Below are 21,835 nucleotides of genomic sequence, written 5' to 3' on the forward strand. Positions count from 1 at the left end.
TCTCAAGGGGCCGAACCACATGGGGGTGGTCTCTTTACAATCCAATAACAGATACCGATTAACCCCATACATGACAGACATTTCCCAAACCCAATAATACAGTGGCTAATTCTTGTATTCAAACAGTGTTTCTCAGAGGAAATGAACATCGCAACATGTGCCCTGATATGCAAGAAAACAAGACAAGGCTCAATGCTTAATCCAATCAACATCCAGCAAAGTAAAGCTTTGCAACATTATTTACAATGTGTATGTCTGGTTTGCATTCATCCAATCTATTCTATGCATTTTGCACCTAATTGTCAGTGTCTGCAGATGTTCCCATTCTCTTCGTGCAGCTCTGATCTAGGCTCTAGACAAACTGGCACCATTCTGCAGCTTATCCCATTTCTACAGAAAGCACTTTTAAATTGACCAAATGGACTAGCAGCCCAGAAACGTTTACTCCATTTTTTTGACTAGGATTGACATTCGTGCATTATCCCATATAGATCGGCAGTTGCATGCTGATAATTAATCTGAGTGGTGGCAGCAAATGGGTTCATTTTAAAAGCCTGCTCATCCTTTCAGCTAAGATAAAGTGCCTGGCCTGAAGCATATAGCATGCCTGAAGCATACTTAATTTTGTCAGATGTGCTGGATATTTCCAACTTTTTTGTGATTAATACAGCCAATTTGCGCTGGGCCTCACTCTGACAATGTAAACAATGTGACATACAATTGTAATGTTTGATACATGATATAATTTAAAATATGTAATTCCTTTGAGGCAAATCTAATCCATAGCATTGAATAGCAGAAGATTAAATCATGGCTTAATGTACATGTTTCCATTCATAGTAGTGTAGAAAAAATGAATAATGGACCATAAATATATTTGTCTTTCAAATGTGGGGGGTTTGTGTTCTGTTACTGTTTCAGTAGAAATACCTATTTAGTCTTGCCTAACTAAAATATACCTTATGTAGGAAAGAACAAAGGTAGAATGTAGTCGGAGACAGTAAGACTAGTGGGAGAACTGGGAAGGGGGAGGCGATGGAGAGAGAAAGCAAGGGCTATCTGAAGTTAGAGAAGTCAATGTTTATACACCTAGGGTGTAAACTACCCAAGTGTAATTGAGGTGCTGTTCCTCCAATTTGCGCTGGGCCTCACTCTGACAATGGAGGACACCCAGGACAGAAAGGTCAGATTGGGAATGGGAGGATGAGTACTGAGCCACCAGGAGATCAGGTAGGTAAAGACGGACTGAGCTGAGGTGTTCAGCGAAACGATCGCCGAGCCTGCGCTTGGTCTCGCCGATGTAGAGAAGTTGATACTGGGAACAGCGGATACAGCAGATGAGGTTGGATGAGGTGCAAGTGAACCTCTGCTTCACCTGGAAAGACTGTTTGGGGCCGGTGGGGGGGGGGGGGGGGGTTAAAGGGACAGGTGTAGCATCTCTTGGGGAGGGGGTGGTTTGGGTGGGATGGGACAAGTTGACCAGGGAGTTTTGGAGGGAACGGTCTCTGCGGAAAGCAAAAAGGGGTGGAGATGGGAAGATGTGGCCAGTAGTGGGATCTCATTGGAGGTGGCAAAAATGTTGGAGGATTGTATGTTATATGCGACGGCTGATGAGGTGGAAGGTGACGACAAAGAAGACTCTGTCCTTGTTACGAATGCGGGGAGGGGGAGCAAGAGCGAAGCTGTGGGATATCGAGGAGACCCTAGTGAGAGCCTCATTTATAATGGAAGAGGGGAACCCCCGTTTCCTAAAGAATGATGACATCTCCGATGCCCTGGTATGGAACCTCATCCTGGGCACACGGAGGAATTGGGAGCCAGGGATAGTCTTTGCAAGAAACAGGGTGGGATGAAGTGTAGTCAAGATAGCTATGGGAGTCGTTTGTAGTTGATGTCAGTCAATAGTCTGTTTCCTGTGATGGAGACGGTGAGATCTAGAAATGGTAGGGAGATGTCGGAGATGGTCCAAGTGAAGTGTGCAGTTTCGGTATCCAAATTTGAGGAAGGACATTCTTGCTATTGGGGGAGTGCAGCGTAGGTTCACAAGGTTAATTTCCGGGATGGCGGGACTGTCATATGCTGAGAGAATGGAGCGGCTGGGCTTGTATACTCTGGAATATTCAATTCAATTCAACTTTAATGTTATTACACAAATACCGAGTATGGGTACAACGAAATGCAGCTTTGCGTCAGTCCGTAGTAGTAGTGCATATAGAAATTTAAAAAAAAAGAAGATACAGAATAATCAAAAATACAGAATAATTAAACAATGGGGACGGAGGGACCGGAGAAATCTATCGGCGGGACTCCGAGTTCAGCAATGTGATGGTATAATTGTAGAAGCTGTTCCTCATCCTGCTGGTACGAGACCTGAGGCTCCTGTACCGCCTCCCTGATGGGAGGAGGGCAAACAGTCCATGGTTGGGGTGGGAGGGGTCTTTAATGATCTTCCCAGCCCGTCTCAGACACCGTTTTCAGTGGAGGGCATCCATGGCAGGGAGCGGGGCACCGATGATGTGCTGAGCGGTTTTCACCACCCGTTGTAGTGCCTTCCTGTCCGCAACAGTGCAGCTGCTGTACCATACCGTGAAGCAGGTGGTCAGGATGCTCTCAATGGTACAGCGGTAGAAGTTGGTCAGTATCTGGGGGGACAGGTGGGCTTTCTTGAGCCTCCTCAGGAAGTAAAGGCGCTGCTGTGCCTTTTTGATCAGCTTGGAGGTGTTGAGGGACCAGGACAAATCCTCCGAGATATGTACCCCGAGGAATTTGTAGCTGGAGACGCGCTCCACCTCAGTCCCGTTTATATGGATGGGGGTATGACTGCCTCCTCTGACCTTCCTGAAGTCGACAATAATTTCCTTTGTCTTCTTGGAGTTGAGGACGAGGTTATTGTTGGCACACCAGGTTGTCAGGTGCTGGACCTCCTCTCTGTAGGATGACTCATCGTTGTCACTGATCAGTCCTACCACCGTGGTGTCGTCAGCCATATAGACAATAGGTGCAGGAGTAGGCCATTCGGCCCTTCGAGCCAGCACCGCCATTCAATGTGATCATGGCTGATCATCCCCAATCAGTACCCTGTTCCTGCCTTCTCCCCATATCCCCTGACTCCACTATTTTTCAGAGCCCAATCTAGCTCTCTTGAAAGCATCCAGAGAACCTGCCTCCACTGCCCTCTGAGGCAGAGAATTCCACAGACTCGCCACTCTCTGTGAGAAAAAGTGTTTCCTCGTCTCCGTTCTAAATGTCTTGCTCCTTATTCTTAAACTGTGGCCCCTGGTTCTGGACTCCCCCAACATCGGGAACATGTTTCCTGCCTCTAGCGTGTCCAAGCCCTTAACAATGTTATATGTTTCAATGAGATACCCTCTCATCCTTCTAAACTCCAGAGTGTACAAGCCCAGCTGCTCCATTCTCTCAGCAAATGACAGTCCCACCATCCTGGGAATTAACTTTGTAAACCTACGCAAAACTCCCTCAATAGCAAGAATGGTCTTCCTCAAATTAGGGGACCAAAACTGCCACAATACTCCAGGTGTAGTCTCACTAGGGCTCTGTACAACTGCAGAAGGACCTCTTTGCTCCTATATTCGATTCCTTGTGTTATAAAGGCCAACGTGCCATTCGCTTTCTTCACTGCCTGCTGTACCTGCATGATTACTTTCATAGACAGATTTACAAGGACTCCCAGATCCCGTTGTACTTCCCCTTTTACCAACTTGACGCAATTTTGATAGAAATGTGCCTTTACGTTTTTGCTACCAATTTGGATAACCTCACATTTATCAGCATTAACCTTCATCTGCCATGCATCTGCATACACCCCCAACCTGTCCAAGTCACCCTGCATTCTCATAGCATCCTCCTCACAGTTCACACTGCCACCCAGCTTTGTGTCATCTGCAAATTTGCTAATGTTTCTTTGAATCCCTTCATCCAAATCATTGATGTATATTGTAAATAGCTGCGGTCCCAGCACCGAGCCTTGCGGTACCCCACTAGTCAGTGCCTGCCATTCTGAAAGGGACCCGTTAATCCCTACTCTTTGTTTCCTGTCTGCCAACCACTTCTCTATCCATTTCAGCACCCTACCCCCAATACCATGTACCCTAATTTTGCCCACTAATCTCCCATGTGGGACCTTATCAAATGCTTTCTGAAAGTCCAGGTACACTACATCCACTGGCTCTCTCTTGTTCATTTTTCTAGTTACATTTTCAAAAAATTCCAGAAGATTAGTCAACCATGATTTCCCCTTCGTAAATCCATGCTGACTCGGACCGATCCTGTTACTGCTATCCAAATGTGCCGCTATCTCATCTTTTATAATTCACTCCAGCACCTTCCCCACCACCGATGTCAGGCTAACTGGTCTATAATTCCCTGTTTTCTCTCTCCCGCCTTTCTTAAAAAGTGGGATGACATTAGCTACCCTCCAATCCACAGGAACTGATCCTGAGTCGATAGAAAATTGGAAAATTATCATCAATGTATCCATGATTTCTAGAGCCACTTCCGTAAGTACCCTGGGATGCAGACCATCAGGCCCTGGGGATTTATCAGCCTTCAGTCCCATCAGTATATCCAACACCATTTTCTGCCTAATGTGGATTTCCTTCAGTTCCTCTGTCACGCCAGATCCTCTGGCCACTACTATATCAGGAAGATTGTTTGTGTCCTCCTTAGTGAAGCCAGAACCAAAGTACCTGTTCAACTCATCTGCCATTTCCTTGTTCCCCATCATAAATTCACCTTTTTCGGTCTTCAAGGGTCCAACTTTGATCTTAACTAATTTTTTCCTCTTTACATACCTAAAGAAGCTTTTACTATCCTCCTTTATATTCTTGGCTAGCTTACCATCGTACCTCATCTTTTCTCCCCGTATTGTCTTTTTAGTTATCTTCTGTTGCTCTTTAAACATTACCCAATCCTCTTGCTTCCCGCTCATCTTTGCTATGTTGTACTTCTTCGCTTTTTTATACTGTACAGTATAATTTTTATACTGTCCCTGACGTCCCTTGTCAGCCATGGTCGTCCCTTTCTCCCCTTGGAATTTTTCTTCCTCCTAGGAATGAACTGATCCTGCACCTTCTGTATTATTCCTAGAAACACCTGCCATTTTTGTTCCACTGTCATCCCTGCTAACGTATCTTTCCAGTCAACTTTGGCCAGCTCCTTCCTCATGGCCCCATAGTCCCCTTTATTCAACTGCAACACTGACACCTCCGATCAACTCTTCTCCCTCTCCAATTGTAGATTAAACCTGACCATGTTATGGTCACTGCCTCCTAATGGCTCATTAACCTCGAGGTCCTTTATCAAATCCAGTTCATTACATAACACTAAATCCAGAATTGCCTTCTCCCTGGTAGGCTCCAATACAAGCTGTTCTAAGAATCCATCACAAAGGCACTCTACTAAGTCCCTTTCTTGTGGTCCAGTACCAATGTAATTTTCCCAGTCTACCTGCATGTTGAAATCTCCCATAACAACCACAGAATTACTTTTACTACATGCCAATTTAAACTCCTGATTCAACTTGCGCCCTATGTCCTGGCTACTGTTTGGGGGCCTGTAGATTAGTCCCATTAGGGTCTTTTTCCCCTTACAATTCTTTAGTTCTATCCATACTGACTCCACATCTCCTGTTTCAAGGTCACCCCTTGCAAGGGACTGAATTTCATTCCTCACCAACAGGGTAACCCCACCCCCTCTGCCCACCAGTCTGACTTTTCGATAGGAGGTATACCCTTGAATATTCAGTTCCCAACCCTGGCCCTCTTGCAGCCATGTCTCAGTAATTCCCACAACATCATCCTTGCCAGTTTCTGACTGAGCCTCAAGCTCGTCCACTTTATTCCTTATACTTTGTGCATTCATATACAGCACTTTGACCTCCGTATTCACTTCTCCCCTCGAACCGCTTGGCCCTGACCTTACTCTGTTGTCCATTCTTGAGCGTTCCTTCCCTTTAATTCAAGAATCTTTTGTAATTTTTCCTGCAGCCACTTCCCCTTCAACTCCATCTTTATACTCCCAATTTGTCAATCCCTCCCCCCCACTATTTAGTTTGAACCCACACATGTAGCCCTAGCAAGGATTTAGAATGATGAGAGGGAATCTTATTGAAACATATAAGATTATTAAGGGTTTGGACACGCTAGAGGCAGGAAACATGTTCCCGATGTTAGGGGAGTCCAGAACCAGGGGCCACAGTTTAAGAATAGAAACATAGAAATAGGTGCAGGAGTAGGCCATTCGGCCCTTCGAGCCTGCACCTATTTCTATTCACCATTCAATATGATGCACCATTCAATATGATCATGGCTGATCATCCAACTCAGTATCCTGTACCTGCCTTCTCTCCATACCCCCTGATCCCTTTAGCCACAAGGGCCATATCTAACTCCCTCTTAAATATAGCCAATGAACTGGCCTCAACTGCCTTCTGTGGCAGAGAGTTCCAGAGATTCACCACTCTCTGTGTGAAAAATGTTTTTCTCATCTCGGTCCTAAAGGATTTCCCCTTTATCCTTAAACTGTGCCCCCTTGTTCTGGACTTCCCCAACATCGGGAACAATCTTCCTGCATCTAGCATGTCCAACCACTTAAGAATTTTGTAAGTTTCTACAAGATCCCCCCTCAATCTTCTAAATTCTAGTGAGTACAAGCCTACTACAAGATCCCCCCTCAATCTTCTAAATTCTAGTAAGTACAAGCCTACTCTTTCTTCATATGAAAGTCCTGACATCCCAGAATAAGGGGTAAGCCATTTAGAACGGAGGTGAGGAACCTCAGAGAGTTGTGAGTGTGGAATTCTCTGCCTCAGAGGGCGTTGGAGGCCGAAAACTCTGGATACTTTCAAGAGAGAGCTAGATAGGGCTTTTAATGATAGCGGAGTCAGGGGATATGGGGAGAAGGCAGGAACGGGGTACTGATTGTGGATTATCAGCCATGATCACATTGAAATGTGGTGCTGGCTCGAAGGGCCGAATGGCCTACTCCTGTAACTATTGTCTATTGAATTTGAGTGCAGGATGGAAATTAGTGGTGAAGGTGATGAAGTTAGTGGTGCAGGAGGTAATAATAATAATAATGGATGGGATTTATATAGCGCCTTTCTAATACTCAAGGCGCTTAATACTCAAGGCGCTTAATGCATTGGTAGCACCAATGCAGTTGTCAATGTAGCGGAGGTAGGGTTTGGGGACAGGGCCAGTGTACGCATGGAACAGGGATTGTTCGATTGTTATATAAAATATACCTTGGTAGGCTATGAAAATCTTTAAATCTGTTTGATCTAAAATTGGTACATTTAGTGTTTGCCTGCTGTACTGATTTTTTTAATAGAATGTAATGTAGTTCAAGTCCTGTAGGAGTCAGTGTTTGATAATGATCATAATAAACCTGAAGAAGCTCTTCTTTTAAACAATGTTGCGTAATGAAATTGTAGAATTAAAATATAATGGAAATTCATCTGCTGAGATTAATCATTATTAAATTATTATTAGCAATTTTTCAGAAAGGGCATGCAGTATTACTTAAAACAATCCTCGAAATACAGTTGAAATGGTTTTAATATAAAAAGAATCATGATACCTCTTGAATGCCAATGTTCACCAGACCTACATGTAGTAACTTTCAAACCCAGGTATTTGGCAGTTTTGTATATTTGTCCTGTCTGTAGAATGGAGCACTCCAGAGGAGAGCATGAGAGGAAACGAAACAGACCAGAACTTACTTTTAAGCTAAAATACAGATTGGAAAAATATTTTTGCTCCCGTTTTAATTGCTCCCTGCCTCTGGAGACTTGCTATGTACTGTCATAGATTTTGCACAAGTGCAAATGCAGTTCTCACCATTCTTAATGGATTGGAGTATAATGTGTTTTTAAATACCAAGCAGGATTCTTCTGAATATTTAAAAACTTTACTGCAGAAGTGCATTTCCTGCACTTGGTACTAGTTGGACAGTAAACTGGTCAAAAATAATCTGCTGGACTTTACTGAATATTTTAGGAGTTGTTGATTCCAGCTTGCAGGTGCTGCTAAGATCTAGTTACAGTTTATAGTTTCAGTTTAGCTTATTGTCATGTGTACCGAGGTACAGTGAAAAGCTTTTGTTACGTGCTAACCAGTCAGCAGAAAGACAATATGTGTACAGTCGATCCATTTACAATGTATAGATTACATGACATTGGAATAACCTTTAGTGCAAGGTAAAGCCAGCAAAGTCTGATCAAGGATAGTCTGTGTGTCATCAAAGAGGTAGATAGTAGTTCAGCACTGCTCTCTGGTTGTGGTAGGATGATTCAGTTGCTTGATAACAGCTGGGAAGAAACTGTCCCCGAATCTGGTGGTGTGTGTTTTTACACTTCTATACCGTTTGCCTGATGGGAGAGGGGAGAAGAGGGAGTGGCCTGGGTGCGACTCATCCTTGATTATGCTGCTGGGTTTGCCAAGGCAGCGTGAGGTATAAATGGAGTCAAGAGAAGGGAGCTGTTATCTTCAGGGGAGATAGGGAGAATTACTGTACTAAACTTTTTATAAACAGTGATGATTACTTCGGATTTGTGTTTCAGATGATTTTTCAAAGTTTTAAGTTGCTGATTTGGGATGCCAAGACGTCCAGATGGCAGAAATGCTATTGAAGTCACTTGAGAGGGAGATGAATGCTTGTCAATTATAGCTGCTCTGACTAGAGGAGTATAAACTGAGGGAGATAAATGAATGAGCTCGAGGGAGGGAAAATCTTTGGAACTGTGAGATGTAGAACTCGGCAGTTGTTGGATATCTGAAATAAAAGAGAATGCTGAAGGTATTTATTAGATCAGTTGACATTTTTAAGAGAGAAAAATGGATTTGATGTTACAGGTGGAACAACCTTGTTTCAGAAGATAGACACAAAATGCTGGAGTAACTCGCAGCTGTGAAGAGAAGGATTGGGTGACTTATCGGGCCAAGACTCTTCCTTCCTACAGCCTTGTTTCAGAACTTGTCAATTCTGACCTAAAGAGGCTGATGATTTGAAATTGATGAATTCAGTGTTGAGTCCCAAGTACTGCAGTGTGCCAGATGGAAGATGAGGTTCTGTTTCTTAAGTTTGTATTGGGATTGATGGAATGTAGTCGGATGCTTAAAGCTGCGTCAGAGTGAGATGGAAACTTGTTGATTGGCAGCTAGAAGCTTGAGGTTGCCCTTGTGGACTTAATGAAACATTTTAGTTCCCCATAATAGAGACTACATTGTGAATTCTGAATGATAAAGGAGCCATCTGCTTGCTCTGCTGGGAGGAGAGAATACGAGAACAGAAATGCAGGAAATAATGCAGGCATTGTCCATTTTGACGGTTAAAGAAAAAGTAAAACACAGCAGAAGCACCAGTGCGGAAAGTCGTATTAAAACAGACCGAAAGACACTAGAGAAAGTTGGAGAATGGAATAGAGTAGGGTGGAAGGATGACTTGTCAACGTAGCCATGGCAGCATGTGGGCTTGTAATGGATATTTCCCCTTAACCATAAAAGGAAAAGGCAGGTCACGTATGTATTATGTGAAAGCAGGCTGGAATCTGATAACAAACATAATGAAATGTTTGAGTTGTGCATGACACCTACAAAAGAAAAACAAGTTATTAGCAATGATGACCACAAAGCTACTGACTGTCGTAAAACCTATATAATTCATGTCCATTAGGGGAAAAAATGTGATATTCCCACCCCGTCTGACTTGTATGTGACTCCAGGCCAACTAATATTGTTGACTCTGAAATGACATGCTATTTTTTATTAAGCCATTTCAGTTCAAAGGAAGTGAGCGATGGACACTAAATTCTGAATTTGCCAATTAAGCCCAGATTCTAGAAAACCAATTCAGGGAAAATCTTACAATTAATTAACAAAAAAACATACAAATGATCACCATCAGAATATGTAGTTTAAAAGATAGGATCACGCATATTGGAGATAGGAAACTTTTTGGTGGTTGAGAAAATACCTTGCACAAGAAATCCAGAAGGATTAAGCATGTTTGCATTATATTTAACTAATTCACAGTCTAACTCAATGTGAATTAAACTGAATGATGGTATCCTAATGCTTTAATTAAGCATCATTTAAATAAAGGATTTTGTTTGTCATAGATCCTATTAGCTTTAACATAAAAGAGACATGCGGTAAATTTAAGAGTCAGTGACTGGTGATGATAAGCAGAGTATAAAATAATTTGTGCTTTTCAAAAGACTACCTGGTTGAATGGCGTATTTCTCCATAACTGGGACATCCTGATTTGTTCAATGCTATTCATGGTTATGCTTTTGCAGAGCAAAGGCATTAACTTTAAGTATAATAACAAGGAACTGCAGATGGCAGTTTATACCAAAGATAGACACAAAATACTGGAGTAACTCTGGGTCAGGCAGCATCCCTGGAGAACATAGATAGGTGACGTATTGGGTTGTAGCCCTTCTTCAGTCTTCATTAACTTTGAGATTTAAATAAGAAGCATTGTCCCAGAGTTGCAGTTAGCAGCAAAGTGGTGATGTAGCCACTGAAGGAAGCTTTGAAGCTTCCATCAAAGATCTGGTATTGAATTGAATTGAAAAATTGGTATTCATTGTGGCAAAAATCTACCTGTTTTCCAACAAAGGTGACTATCAAACATCAATTTCAATGGAACCATTGGCATGCAGTAGTTATCAAATCATCACACAGGCTGAGCATCCAATTCCATTGACAAATTCTCAGTGTTCCACAAAGAAGTATAGAAACTTTTAATTAACTTAACCATTTTACAGAGAACTAAATAAAGGATTTTGTTGCTTCCTAGTGACAGCTGAATCTAGTTTTCAGATTCCAAAAGCCTTTAAGCATGTTTTATTGACTCAATGGTAGCTTAATGTGCAGAATCGGTGATCAAAGAGAAAATGGGTATGATTGGGGTAGAAGCTGAAATATTCCTGCGGCAAAAAGAATTAAATCAAAGCATATTTGAAATATCCATTTTGGGGAAAATATGAACATTATCCATGAAAATATTAATACATTTTCACAGCTGACTATGCTAAGCTGAAGTTGACAATGCCGCAGCATTGCAAATTGGAATAGCAATGTTATGCGTGGGTGTAAAGTGGTAGGCTCCAAAGCTGCTTTTCTAATAGAATTGATTGCTCAGTGTTGTGAAGTGCACTGCCACCGACCAGGATGATATTCCAAAAGCACAAGTCTATCTGCATCCTGTAGACGTAATTTATTTTGAGGGACAAAGTTGGTAAAATTTGTGGAATTTGTGGAAAATCGTCATGACATTATTGCCTCCAGCACTGCCCATTTGTGGAAGGTTGTAAGCTCTCAAAGCATCCGCAACTTTATAACTTTCTTTGTGGCTGAAAAGGAAGTCATGTTCTTTTTCAGATTTAATTCCTCCAGCCAGATTATATCATGCTCTTTTTTGCCTCCCAGAAACCTATAATGTAGAAGCAATTGTTTTGTCACCTGGGATCAGGGATGATTTCATTTCTATTTTTGTACATCCAGAAGTAACTGATGAGGTCAGTGTGTCCACTTTTCCACAACTGGTGCCTGACGGGGCAAGGTGTAACCAGTGGGCTACTACAGGTATTGGTATTGGGTCCCACTTAATGACAACCAACGTTGATGATTTGTATGACGGAACTAACGTTGGCAGCCAAATTTATGACAGCATAAAATAATGTTTTGAGGAGGGAACAGATCCTAGAAAGGGATGCGGATGCTCCATAGAAAGTATACTGTTGTGTCGCATCACAACTTGGCTTGGGAATAATTCTGTCCAAAACTGCAAGAAATTGCAGAGAATTCTAGATATAACCAGTCCATCACAAAGATCAGACTTCCCACCATGTACTCCATCTAAACTTCACACTGCCTTGAAAAACTTGTCCCACCATGGTCATTCATTCTTCTCCCTACTCCTTTCAGACAGAGGTATAACACCTTGAGAGTGCGCACCACCAGACTCCGGAACAACTACCCCTCTGTTATCAGGCTTCTGAATGGTTCTTTCATAAACTAGGGTGTTGTCAGATTCACCTCTACCCCATTGCATACATTGAACGTTGTCTATGGAACTGATGTGTTACAATGCTAAGAACTATATTCTGCACTCTGTATCTCCCACTTCACTCTACCTACTATACATGAGTTGATTTGATTGCATTTATACATCTCACCAGATTGGATAGAATGCAAAACAAAGCTTTTCACTGTACCTTGGTACACTTGATAATAAAGGTAAACCTACAGATTGTAATGAGTAAACATTTGTGTAAGTGGAGTCATTTGAGGTTTTTTAAAGAAGTAGCCAAGAAGTTTGATGAGGGCAGGGCAGGGCCGTACACGCGGTCCCAAATATCTTTCAGCAAGGTCTTTCAGGTTCCCCGTGGTAGGCTGTTCTGGAAAATAAGATTCCATGGGATCCACCTGTATACATAATTGGCTTCATGGTGCAAAACGGAGGGTGGTGTTGCAGGTTGCTTTTCGGACTGGAGGCCTGTGACTAGTGGTGTGTCTTTGCGATTAGTGCTCAAGAAATTGCTATTTGTTATCTATACCAAGGATTTGGATGCGAACGGTCAAAGCATGATTAGTAAGTTTAATATGATATTAAAATAGGTCGTATTGTAGACAATGAAGATGGCTAGCAAGAAATACAGTGGGATCTTGATCAACTGGACAAGTGAGCCAAGGACCGGCTAATAGAGTTTAATATGGATAAGTGTGAAGTGTTGCATTTTGTGAAATCAAACCATTGCAGTACCTTCATACGAAGCAGTGGGACCCTGGTAAGTATTGTAGAGTAGAGAGATCAAATAGTACATAGATTCCTGAAAGTGGCATTGCAGATAAATGGGCATAGATTTAGCGTGAGGGGAGAAAAATTTAATTGGAACCTGCATGTTTCTGAGGATGGCTGGGAGAATGCTGTGAGAGGTTTCCCCTCCATTCAAGAACTGGAAGGTATGGCTTTGGAATGGGGATTGCATTTTTAAGAGAGATTAGAGGGATTTTTGTTTTCCCGGAGGATTATGAATTTTAACCCAAAGAGCTGTGGTAGTGGTCATCGAATATATTCAAGGATGTGATGGATGGATTTTTTTGCCTATCGAGGGGTCAAAGGCTGTAGGAAAGGTGAGCTAATAGGTTTAATTTAATTTCCTTAGCTTAATTTGCATTTTGTTGCATGTGTTATTATTTACTTGATTTGGTACTTTTCAAAGATTTTTATGGCAATGCCCATATAATTTTTCTCTGCTTGTTTGAATTTTCTATCATAATTGACAAATTTGGCCAATTTTATCACTTTTGGTAAATGGGTTATTGCAAAAGTTTAGTTTCAAGGGGTACATGGTAGTTTTTTTTCTTTCTCATCCTATTTCCTAACTATGTCCCTCGCAAATAATATTTGAGTTATTGGTATTTTCTGTCTAGCTGAATCCCAAAAACAAAAAATGGTTGCATATGTAATATTCTCGGATGTTATTTTGCGCAATATACGTGAATGTAAGCTTTCATAGTTCCTGCAAAAGTAAAGGTTTTTGTTTATTTAATTGTTTAGATTAGATTAGATTAGATTCGTTTTATTGTCATTCAGACCTTTCGGTCTGAACGAAATTTTGTTTCCCTGCAGTCATACATATAATTTAAAAAATGGCAAAAACACACAATCAACACAAATTTAACATCCACCACAGTGAGTTCACCAAACACCTCCTCACTGTGGTGGAAGGCAAAATCTTAAAGTCTCTGTCTCTTCCCTCTTTGTTCTCCCTCTGCGCCGAGGCGATGGTTCAAACTCCGCGGGTGGTTGCTGCCTCCGCCACAACTCCAGGGCCGAGTCGGGTCTCCGCCGCTGCTGCTGCTGCCGCCGCCACAGCTTCGGTGCCGAGCTGGGTCTCTGCTGCTGCTGCTGCCGCCGCTACAGCTTCGGTGCCGAGCCAGGTCTCCGCTGCTGCTGCTGCCGCCGCTACAGCTTCGGTGCCGAGCCGGGTCTCCGCTGCTGCTGCTGCCGCCGCTACAGCTTCGGGGCCAAGTCAGGTCTCCGCTGCTGCTGCTGTTGCTGCTACAGCTCCAGGGCCGAGCCGGGTCTCCGCTGCTGCTGCTGCCGCCGCTACAGCTTCGGTGCCGAGCCGGGTCTCCACTGCTGCTGCTGCCGCCGCCACCGCTCCAGGGCCGAGCCGGGTCTCCGCTGCTGCTGCTGCCGCCGCCACCGCTCCAGGGCCGAGCCGGGTCTCCGCTGCTGCTGCTGCCGCCGCTACAGCTTCGGTGCCAAGCCGGGTCTCCGCTGCTGCTGCTGCCGCCGCTACAGCTTCGGGGCCGAGTCAGGTCTCCGCTGCTGCTGCTGTTGCTGCTACAGCTCCAGTGCCGAGCCGGGTCTCCGCTGCTGCTGCTGCCGCCGCTACAGCTTCGGGGCCGAGTCAGGTCTCCGCTGCTGCTGCTGCCGCCGCCACAGCTCCAGGGCCGAGCCGGGTCTCCGCTGCTGCTGCTGCCGCCGCTACAGCTTCGGTGCCAAGCCGGGTCTCCGCTGCTGCTGCTGCCGCCGCTACAGCTTCGGGGCCGAGTCAGGTCTCTGCTGCTGCTGCTGCCGCCGCTACAGCTTCGGGGCCGAGTCAGGTCTCCGCTGCTGCTGCTGTTGCTGCTACAGCTCCGATGCTGCTGCTGTTGCTGCTACAGCTCCGATGCCGCCAGCTCCGCCATTAGGCCTCGGCGCAGACGGAGACGGGGAATACGACCGAAGAAAAAGTCGCATCCCCCGAAGGAAGAGACCAAGGCATGTTTCTCCCACCCCACCCACACACATACACAACTTAATAAAACAAAATTAACTAAAACATGACAATGAACAAAACGAAAGAAAAAAAACAGACGGACTGCAGGTGGGCCGCAGCTGTTAAGCCAGCGCCGCCATCTTAGGTTACAGAATATAACCTAAGATTTGGTACAGATGGAGGTCATTCAACCTGATATTATATTGCATTGTAGATCAAATCCAGAAGCACATTTTCCTCTATAAATATAAAATTTATTCTAAAACCAAATTGTTGTAAATATGTGAAAATCTATTCCTCTGTTAGAGCTGTCTTTAAATATAGTTTGGATGCTGGCATTCCTCCAGCATACAGTACCAGGAATAATTGGCACACATAAGAGTGAAAAACTAAGAGTTCTCTAATTATTGCTGCTTATGACAACCTTTGTCAGGAAGTTATTCAGTATCTTTTAACCTAGTTGTATAAGACCCAGAGAATCCTGCAAGACTCAGAGTTCATGTAATGAGGAGAATATATCCTGAAGCATTGTCAGTTTAGACTCAGTTTGTTGTGTAGGCTGAAAAATGTAAATGTAAGCATAAACTACCATTATTACTTGGAGTTTGAAAAGGATTTAATGCGCTGGGCTTTTTTCCAAGAGCTGCTTTCCTTCCCCCCTGGCTAAGTATCTGATTTTATTTATCTGATACTGTTTACCTCTTTCCTGGTAAGTTGGCCGTTTAGCATTGAGGTTGTGGGTATTAACGTGTATCTGTTCTTTAATGATCACATACTCTATCCGGGATCTGTTTTGGAGTAAGGAGGAACTGTACAAAAGGGAAGGATTGCACCTTAACAGGTGGGGGACCGGCATTCTGGCAGGCAGGTTTGCCACTGCGACACAGGTGGTTTAAAACTAAATAAGGGGGGGTGGGGGGATGTCAAATGGGATAGTCAAGGACGGAGTTAAAGTGAAAGGGAGTAAAGGGGTAGTTAATGACCCCAGAATTAACGGGAGAGATAGCTCACAAAGGGATAGGAGAGTATGGCCAAGTGTAATAGGGATCAATGTGAATGGTGAGATGCGTAAGGAATTAAAAGTACTGTATTTGAATGCGCAAAGTATAAGAAGTAAAGTAGATGAGCTTGAGAATCAGTTAGAGGTTGGTAGATATGACATTGTGGGGATTACCGAGACGTGGATGCAGGAGGATCGGGCCTGGGAACTTAATATTCAGGGTTATACATCCTATAGAAAGGACAGGCAGGTGGGCAGAGGAGGGGAGGTAGCTCTGCTGGTGAGGAATGGAATTCAGTCCCTTGCGAGGGAAGACATAGGGAATGACGAGGTAGAGTCACTGTGGATTGAGTTGAGGAATTGCAAAGGCAAGAAGATACTAATTGGTGTTATCTACAGACCCCCAAATAGTAGCTCGGATGTAGGGTGTAACTTGCAGCAGGAGTTAAAACTGGCACGTAACAAAGGTAATGCCACTGTGGTGATGGGGGATTTCAATATGCAGGTAGACTGGGAAAATCAGGCTGGTTCAGGACCCCAAGAAAGAGAGTTTGTAGAGTGCCTCCGAGATGGATTCTTAGAGCAGCTTGTAATGGAGCCGACCAGAGAAAAGGCAATTCTGGATTTAGTGTTGTCCAATGACCCAGATTTGATAAGAGAACTCGAGGTAAAGGAACCGCTTGGAGGTAGTGATCATAATATGATTAGTTTTAATCTGCAATTTGAGAAGGAGAAGGTTAAATCGGAAGTGACAGTGATGCAGTTGAACAAAGGGGACTATGAAGGCATGAGGGAGGAGCTGGCCAAGGCAGACTGGAAAGGGATACTAGCAGGAATGACGGTGGAACAGCAATGGCAGGAATTTCTGGGCATAATCCGGAAGACGCAGGATCATTTCATTCCAAAAAGGAAGAAAGATTCTTAGGGGAGTGGGAGGCAACCGTGGCTAACAAGAGAAGTTAGGGATAGAATAAAACTAAAAGAAAAGATATATAACACAGCAAAGAGAAGCTGGAAGCCAGAGGATTGGGAAACTTTCATAGGACAACAGAAGGAAACAAAACGGGCAATACGGGCAGAAAAGATGAAGTACGAGGGGAAGCTGGCCAGGAATATAAAGAAGGACAGTAAAAGCTTCTTTAAATATATTATGGGGGAAAAAGAATAGCAAAGTTAAATGTGGGTCCCTTGAAGGCAGACACAGGTGCAATTATAATGGGAACAAGGAAATGGCAGAAGAGTTGAACAGGTACTTCAGATCTGTCTTCACTAAGGAAGACACAAACAATCTCCTAGAAGTACTGGAGGACAGAGGATCTAAGGGAGTCGAGGAACTGTAATTTTCATTAGGCGAGAAATAGTATTGAGTAGGCTAATGGGACTGAAAGATGATAAATCCCCTGGGCCTGATGGACTGCATCCCAGGGTCCTCAGGGAGGTGGCTCTAGAAATAGTGGACGCATTGGTGATCATTTTCCAATGTTCACTAGATTCAGGATCAGTTCCTGTGGATTGGAGGATAGCTAATGCTATCCCACTTTTCAAGAAAGGAGCGAGAGAGAAAATGGGGAATTACAGACCAGTTAGCCTGACTTCGGTGGTGGGAAAGATGAAAGTCAATTATTAAAGAGGTAATAATGGGGCATTTGCATAGCAGTAAAAGGATTAGTCCAAGTCAGCATGGATTTATGAAAGGAAAATCATGCTTGACTAATCTTCTGGAATTTTTTGAGGATGTGACAAGTAAAATGGATGAAGGGGAGCCCGTGGATGTAGTGTATCTAGACTTTCAGAAAGCCTTTGATAAGGTCCCGCACGGGAGGCTGGTGACTAAAATTAATGCACATGGTATTGGGGGTAGGGTGTTGACGTGGATAGAAAATTGGTTGACAGACGGGAAGCAAAGAGTAGGAGTGAATGGGTCCTTTTTCAGAATGGTCAGCTGTGGCGAGTGGAGTGCCGCAAGGCAACTGTTTACCATATATGTTAATAATTTGGAAGAGGGAATTAAGAGCAACACTAGCAAGTTTGCTGATGACACAAAGCTGGGTGGCAGTGTGAACTGTGAAGAGGATGTTGGGGGAGGTTGCAGGGTGACCTGGACAGGTTGAATGAGTGGGCAGATGCGTGGCAGATGCAATATAATATAGATAAATGTGAGGTTATCCACTTTGGCGGCAAAGACAAGGGGGCAGATTATTATCTCAATGGGGTTAGGTTAGGTAAGGGGGAGGTACGGCAAGACCTGGGTGTCCTTGTACACCGGTCACTGAAAGTTGGAGTGCATGTATAGCAGGCAGTGAAGAAAGCTAATGGAATGTTGGCCTTCATAACAAGAGGATTTCAGTATAGGAGTAAAGAGGTTCTTCCGTAGTTGTATAGGACTCTGGTAGGACCACATCTGGAGTATTGTGTACAGTTTTGGTCTCCCAATTTGAGGAAGGACATCCTTATGATTGAGGCAGTGCAGCGTAGGTTCACAAGATTGATCCCTGGGATGGCGGGACTGTCATATGAGGAAAGGTTGAAAAGACTAGGCTTGTATACACTGGAGTTTAGAAGGATGAGGGGGTTCTTATAAAACATATAAAATTGTAAAAGGACTAGACAAGCTAGATGCAGGAAAACTGTTCCCAATGTTGGGCGAGTACTGAACCAGGGGGCCACTGTCTTAGAATAAAGGGGAGGTCATTTAAGACTGAGGTGAGAAAAAACTTTTTCACCCAGAGAGTTGTGAATTTGTGGAATCCCCTGCCACAGAGGGCAGTGGAGGCCAAGTCACTGGATGGATTTAAGAGAAAATTAGATTGAGCTCTAGGACCGAGTGGAGTCAAGGGATATGGGGAGAAGGCAGGTACGGGTTATTAACCATATAACCATATAACAATTACAGCATGGAAACAGGCCATCTCGGCCCTACAAGTCCGTGCCGAACAACTTTTTACCCTTAGTCCTACCTGCCTGCACTCTTACCATAACCCTCCATTCCCTTCTCATCCATATGCCTATCCAATTTATTTTTAAATGATACCAACGAACCTGCCTCCACCACTTCCACTGGAAGCTCATTCCACACCGCTACCACTCTCTGAGTAAAGAAGTTCCCCCTCATGTTACCCCTAAACTTCTGTCCCTTAATTCTGAAGTCATGTCCTCTTGTTTGAATCTTCCCTATTCTCAAAGGGAAAAGCTTGTCCACATCAACTCTGTCTATCCCTCTCATCATTTTAAAGACCTCTATCAAGTCCCCCCCCTTAACCTTCTGCGCTCCAGAGAATAAAGACCTAACTTATTCAACCTTTCTCTGTAACTTAGTTGTTGAAACCCAGGGGACGATCAGCCATGATCACAATGAATGGCGGTGCTGGCTCTAGGGGCCGAATGGCCTCCTCCTGCACCTATTTTCTATGTTTCTAGCTTCAGGACAGCAAATCACTTATGTCCCCAATACCATTTAGAGCATGAACAAGAAATCATCATTGTACTTATGGACTCATTTTCCAAATAAACTTTCTATTAATTGGTTGAAATAAGTTGTATAGGGGGAGCAGGAGGGGTGGGGGATGGAAAATTGAGGATGGGTTAAGCAACACCATTTGTAATTCACAATGGAAGATCATCAACCTTGAGTCTGAGAAAAACAGATTGGGATATTGTCTTAATGATTGACCCGAGCCCAGAATATGTTAAGTTTCAAAAGACAGTGAATTGGTAAGACATAGGGATCTTCTGCATGTCATGTGCACGCCCATCTCCATTTCACAACATTATTCTATTGCACATGAAACACAAGGGGTCATGTGTGATCAAAATTAGCAAAGAGAACTGGTCACAGGTATGGTTGTGGTGTGATTGAGAGAAGGGAAGTTTAGACTTTGTCGGGGTTATATTAAGATGGTGAGGACTACATTTGAGCATTGGTGTAGGAACAAGGAGTCAGGGACATGAAGAATGTAGGGGAATTTAAGGTGCAATATGCTTTGGGTCCTGTAATGAACTGAAAGATGTCCACAATGGGGTGTGGATACAGTGCAAATAAAAATCTAAAGAAATCTTACCTGTGTGAGATCTATATGTTGGCCTCAATAATAATAATGTAAGTCTGGTTCATTTTTTTAGGTTTATTATTGTCAATGTACTAAGGTACGGGGAAAAGATGTGTTTGCATGCTATCCAAATAGATACAGATACCATCCATAGATGCAATCCGTTCAAACTCAAGTACATAGTGTAAAGGGGAAGATGCAGAGTACAGAATATAGTTCTCAGCATTGTAGCACACCAGTGCCTGAGACAAAGTCCAATGTCCTTATGGGATAGAATGGAGTAAGTTGTGGTTGAATGGAAATACAGTATCAGATTAAAAACTCTTGTATTGTAGAAGTTGGGTCCATTTTACAACTTTTAGTGCCCTGTCTACTGTGAGAGGAGGGACAAAAAATTGGAAAAGAAGAACAATTGTCTTTGTTTCGCAGATGCCATCCTGTTAAACCAGAAAATGAATATCATCGGATGTATGGTTTAAATCTTTATTTTATCTGCTTGTATAATAATTGAATGTGACATAGTTGTAATGTTTAATTCATCGTGATTATAAGCTAGGATTAATAAACCACACAAAATGTTCCTTTACTTTTCTTAACATTTTGTTTCTGCTTTAGACTTTGATCTACAATACTTCTGGCTGTGGAGCAGATTCATTGATTATATCCAGTGTGTATTGACTTTCACTGTTGTTGCTGCATATATAACCTACCTCCTTATTGACTCTTCACTCTTTGTGGAAACGCTTGGTTTCTTTGCTGTCTTCACGGAAGCCATGCTGGGCACGCCACAGTTGTACCACAACTATGAGAACAAATCCACAGAAGGAATGAGGTAAGAGGGCTTGTGCAATATGAATAATATTTTTATGGAAGAACACATTTCTATTTATTTTATGTTGGACCTGTTTATTATCTTTTTGAAGCATAATCACAATGGGTTAAAGCGTCAGGCAATTCATGGTATCAAATGACACTTGAAGCTGGTTTTGGCTATAGTGGAAGGGCAAATATTGGTCAGGGCACCAGAATAATTCACAGCTCTTTTGCATCTCCCTAAACATTTAAAGCCTTGATTTAACACAGCTGGACATTTGATCTCTAACACTGTGGCACAGTACTACACTATAGCTCTGGTCCTGGAGCATGGTTTGAATATATTAGAATTCCAACGATATACTGAGCAAATTTAAAATTGTAATTGGTAATGCATCAGTGTATTACTTTCAGATTAAGGCTACTAATAGTGGTTGCATTTCCAAATACTCCTATTTTTGAAAGGTCCCTTACTGCAAAACCTAACCAATTAAGGTTCTTCCTAAAAGTACACAAAGTTGGAAATGAGGAAAAAAATGATTTGACTTTTTGAAACTCATCTATTTTTAGTTTCCTTTTAGCATTCAGTCAAAGTTTACACCCCGTTTACCCACTCTGTTATTCTGGTTTACAGCCTTTTCCAAAAATGTATTTTTCAACTTTAATGACATTCTGGTGTCCTACTTTTCTGTCACGTCAAAGTCCTGTAAGCTTTTCTACACGTGTAAAAATTGTAACCTTTTAGTTGCATTCTTCCTGAATTATTATAAATCTTTATTTTCCCCTCAGTTCTTTATTGACGATGTGTATTTTTTACTTTGACATGCTGTAAGCAAAACTGATTAGTTCTCCAATAGTGCATTTGCAAACATCTGTCATCTGTTGAAGCTGTTCCACTGCAGAATAATAAGTGTGGAATGTAAATCAGGTTGAAAGTGAACCAACACTGTGGTTTTGGTTCTATTTTGATACTGTTTATATTAGAAATGCCCATGACTACATTGTCAATAATGACCACGACAATCTGAATTTACCCGTTGAATTTATCTGTCTTTATCAGCTTTATTTAAATAAATAATCAAGAACCTGAGAGCAAAACAGGATTTTTGGTGATTATACCCTGGCTTGTTGCACTGTGTAATATGTGTGTTTCATGTAGCTGATGGGCTGCAGCTT

General features: G+C 42.9%; 1 protein-coding gene across 2 annotated transcripts in view; it reads left to right on the forward strand.

Annotated features, from left to right (window-relative positions):
- slc66a2 (solute carrier family 66 member 2) overlaps positions 1–21,835 on the forward strand; it is a 59,128-nt gene that overhangs the window by 29,176 nt on the left and 8,117 nt on the right. For both annotated transcript variants that reach the window (XM_033019047.1, XM_033019048.1), the window contains one exon: positions 20,462–20,678. In XM_033019047.1, coding sequence (XP_032874938.1) covers positions 20,462–20,678 — 217 coding nt within the window. The remainder of the gene's footprint in view (positions 1–20,461; positions 20,679–21,835) is intronic.

The sequence above is a fragment of the Amblyraja radiata genome, chromosome 4 (genome assembly GCF_010909765.2).
Source record: "Amblyraja radiata isolate CabotCenter1 chromosome 4, sAmbRad1.1.pri, whole genome shotgun sequence".
In the NCBI taxonomy this organism is placed as follows: Eukaryota; Metazoa; Chordata; class Chondrichthyes; order Rajiformes; family Rajidae; genus Amblyraja; species Amblyraja radiata.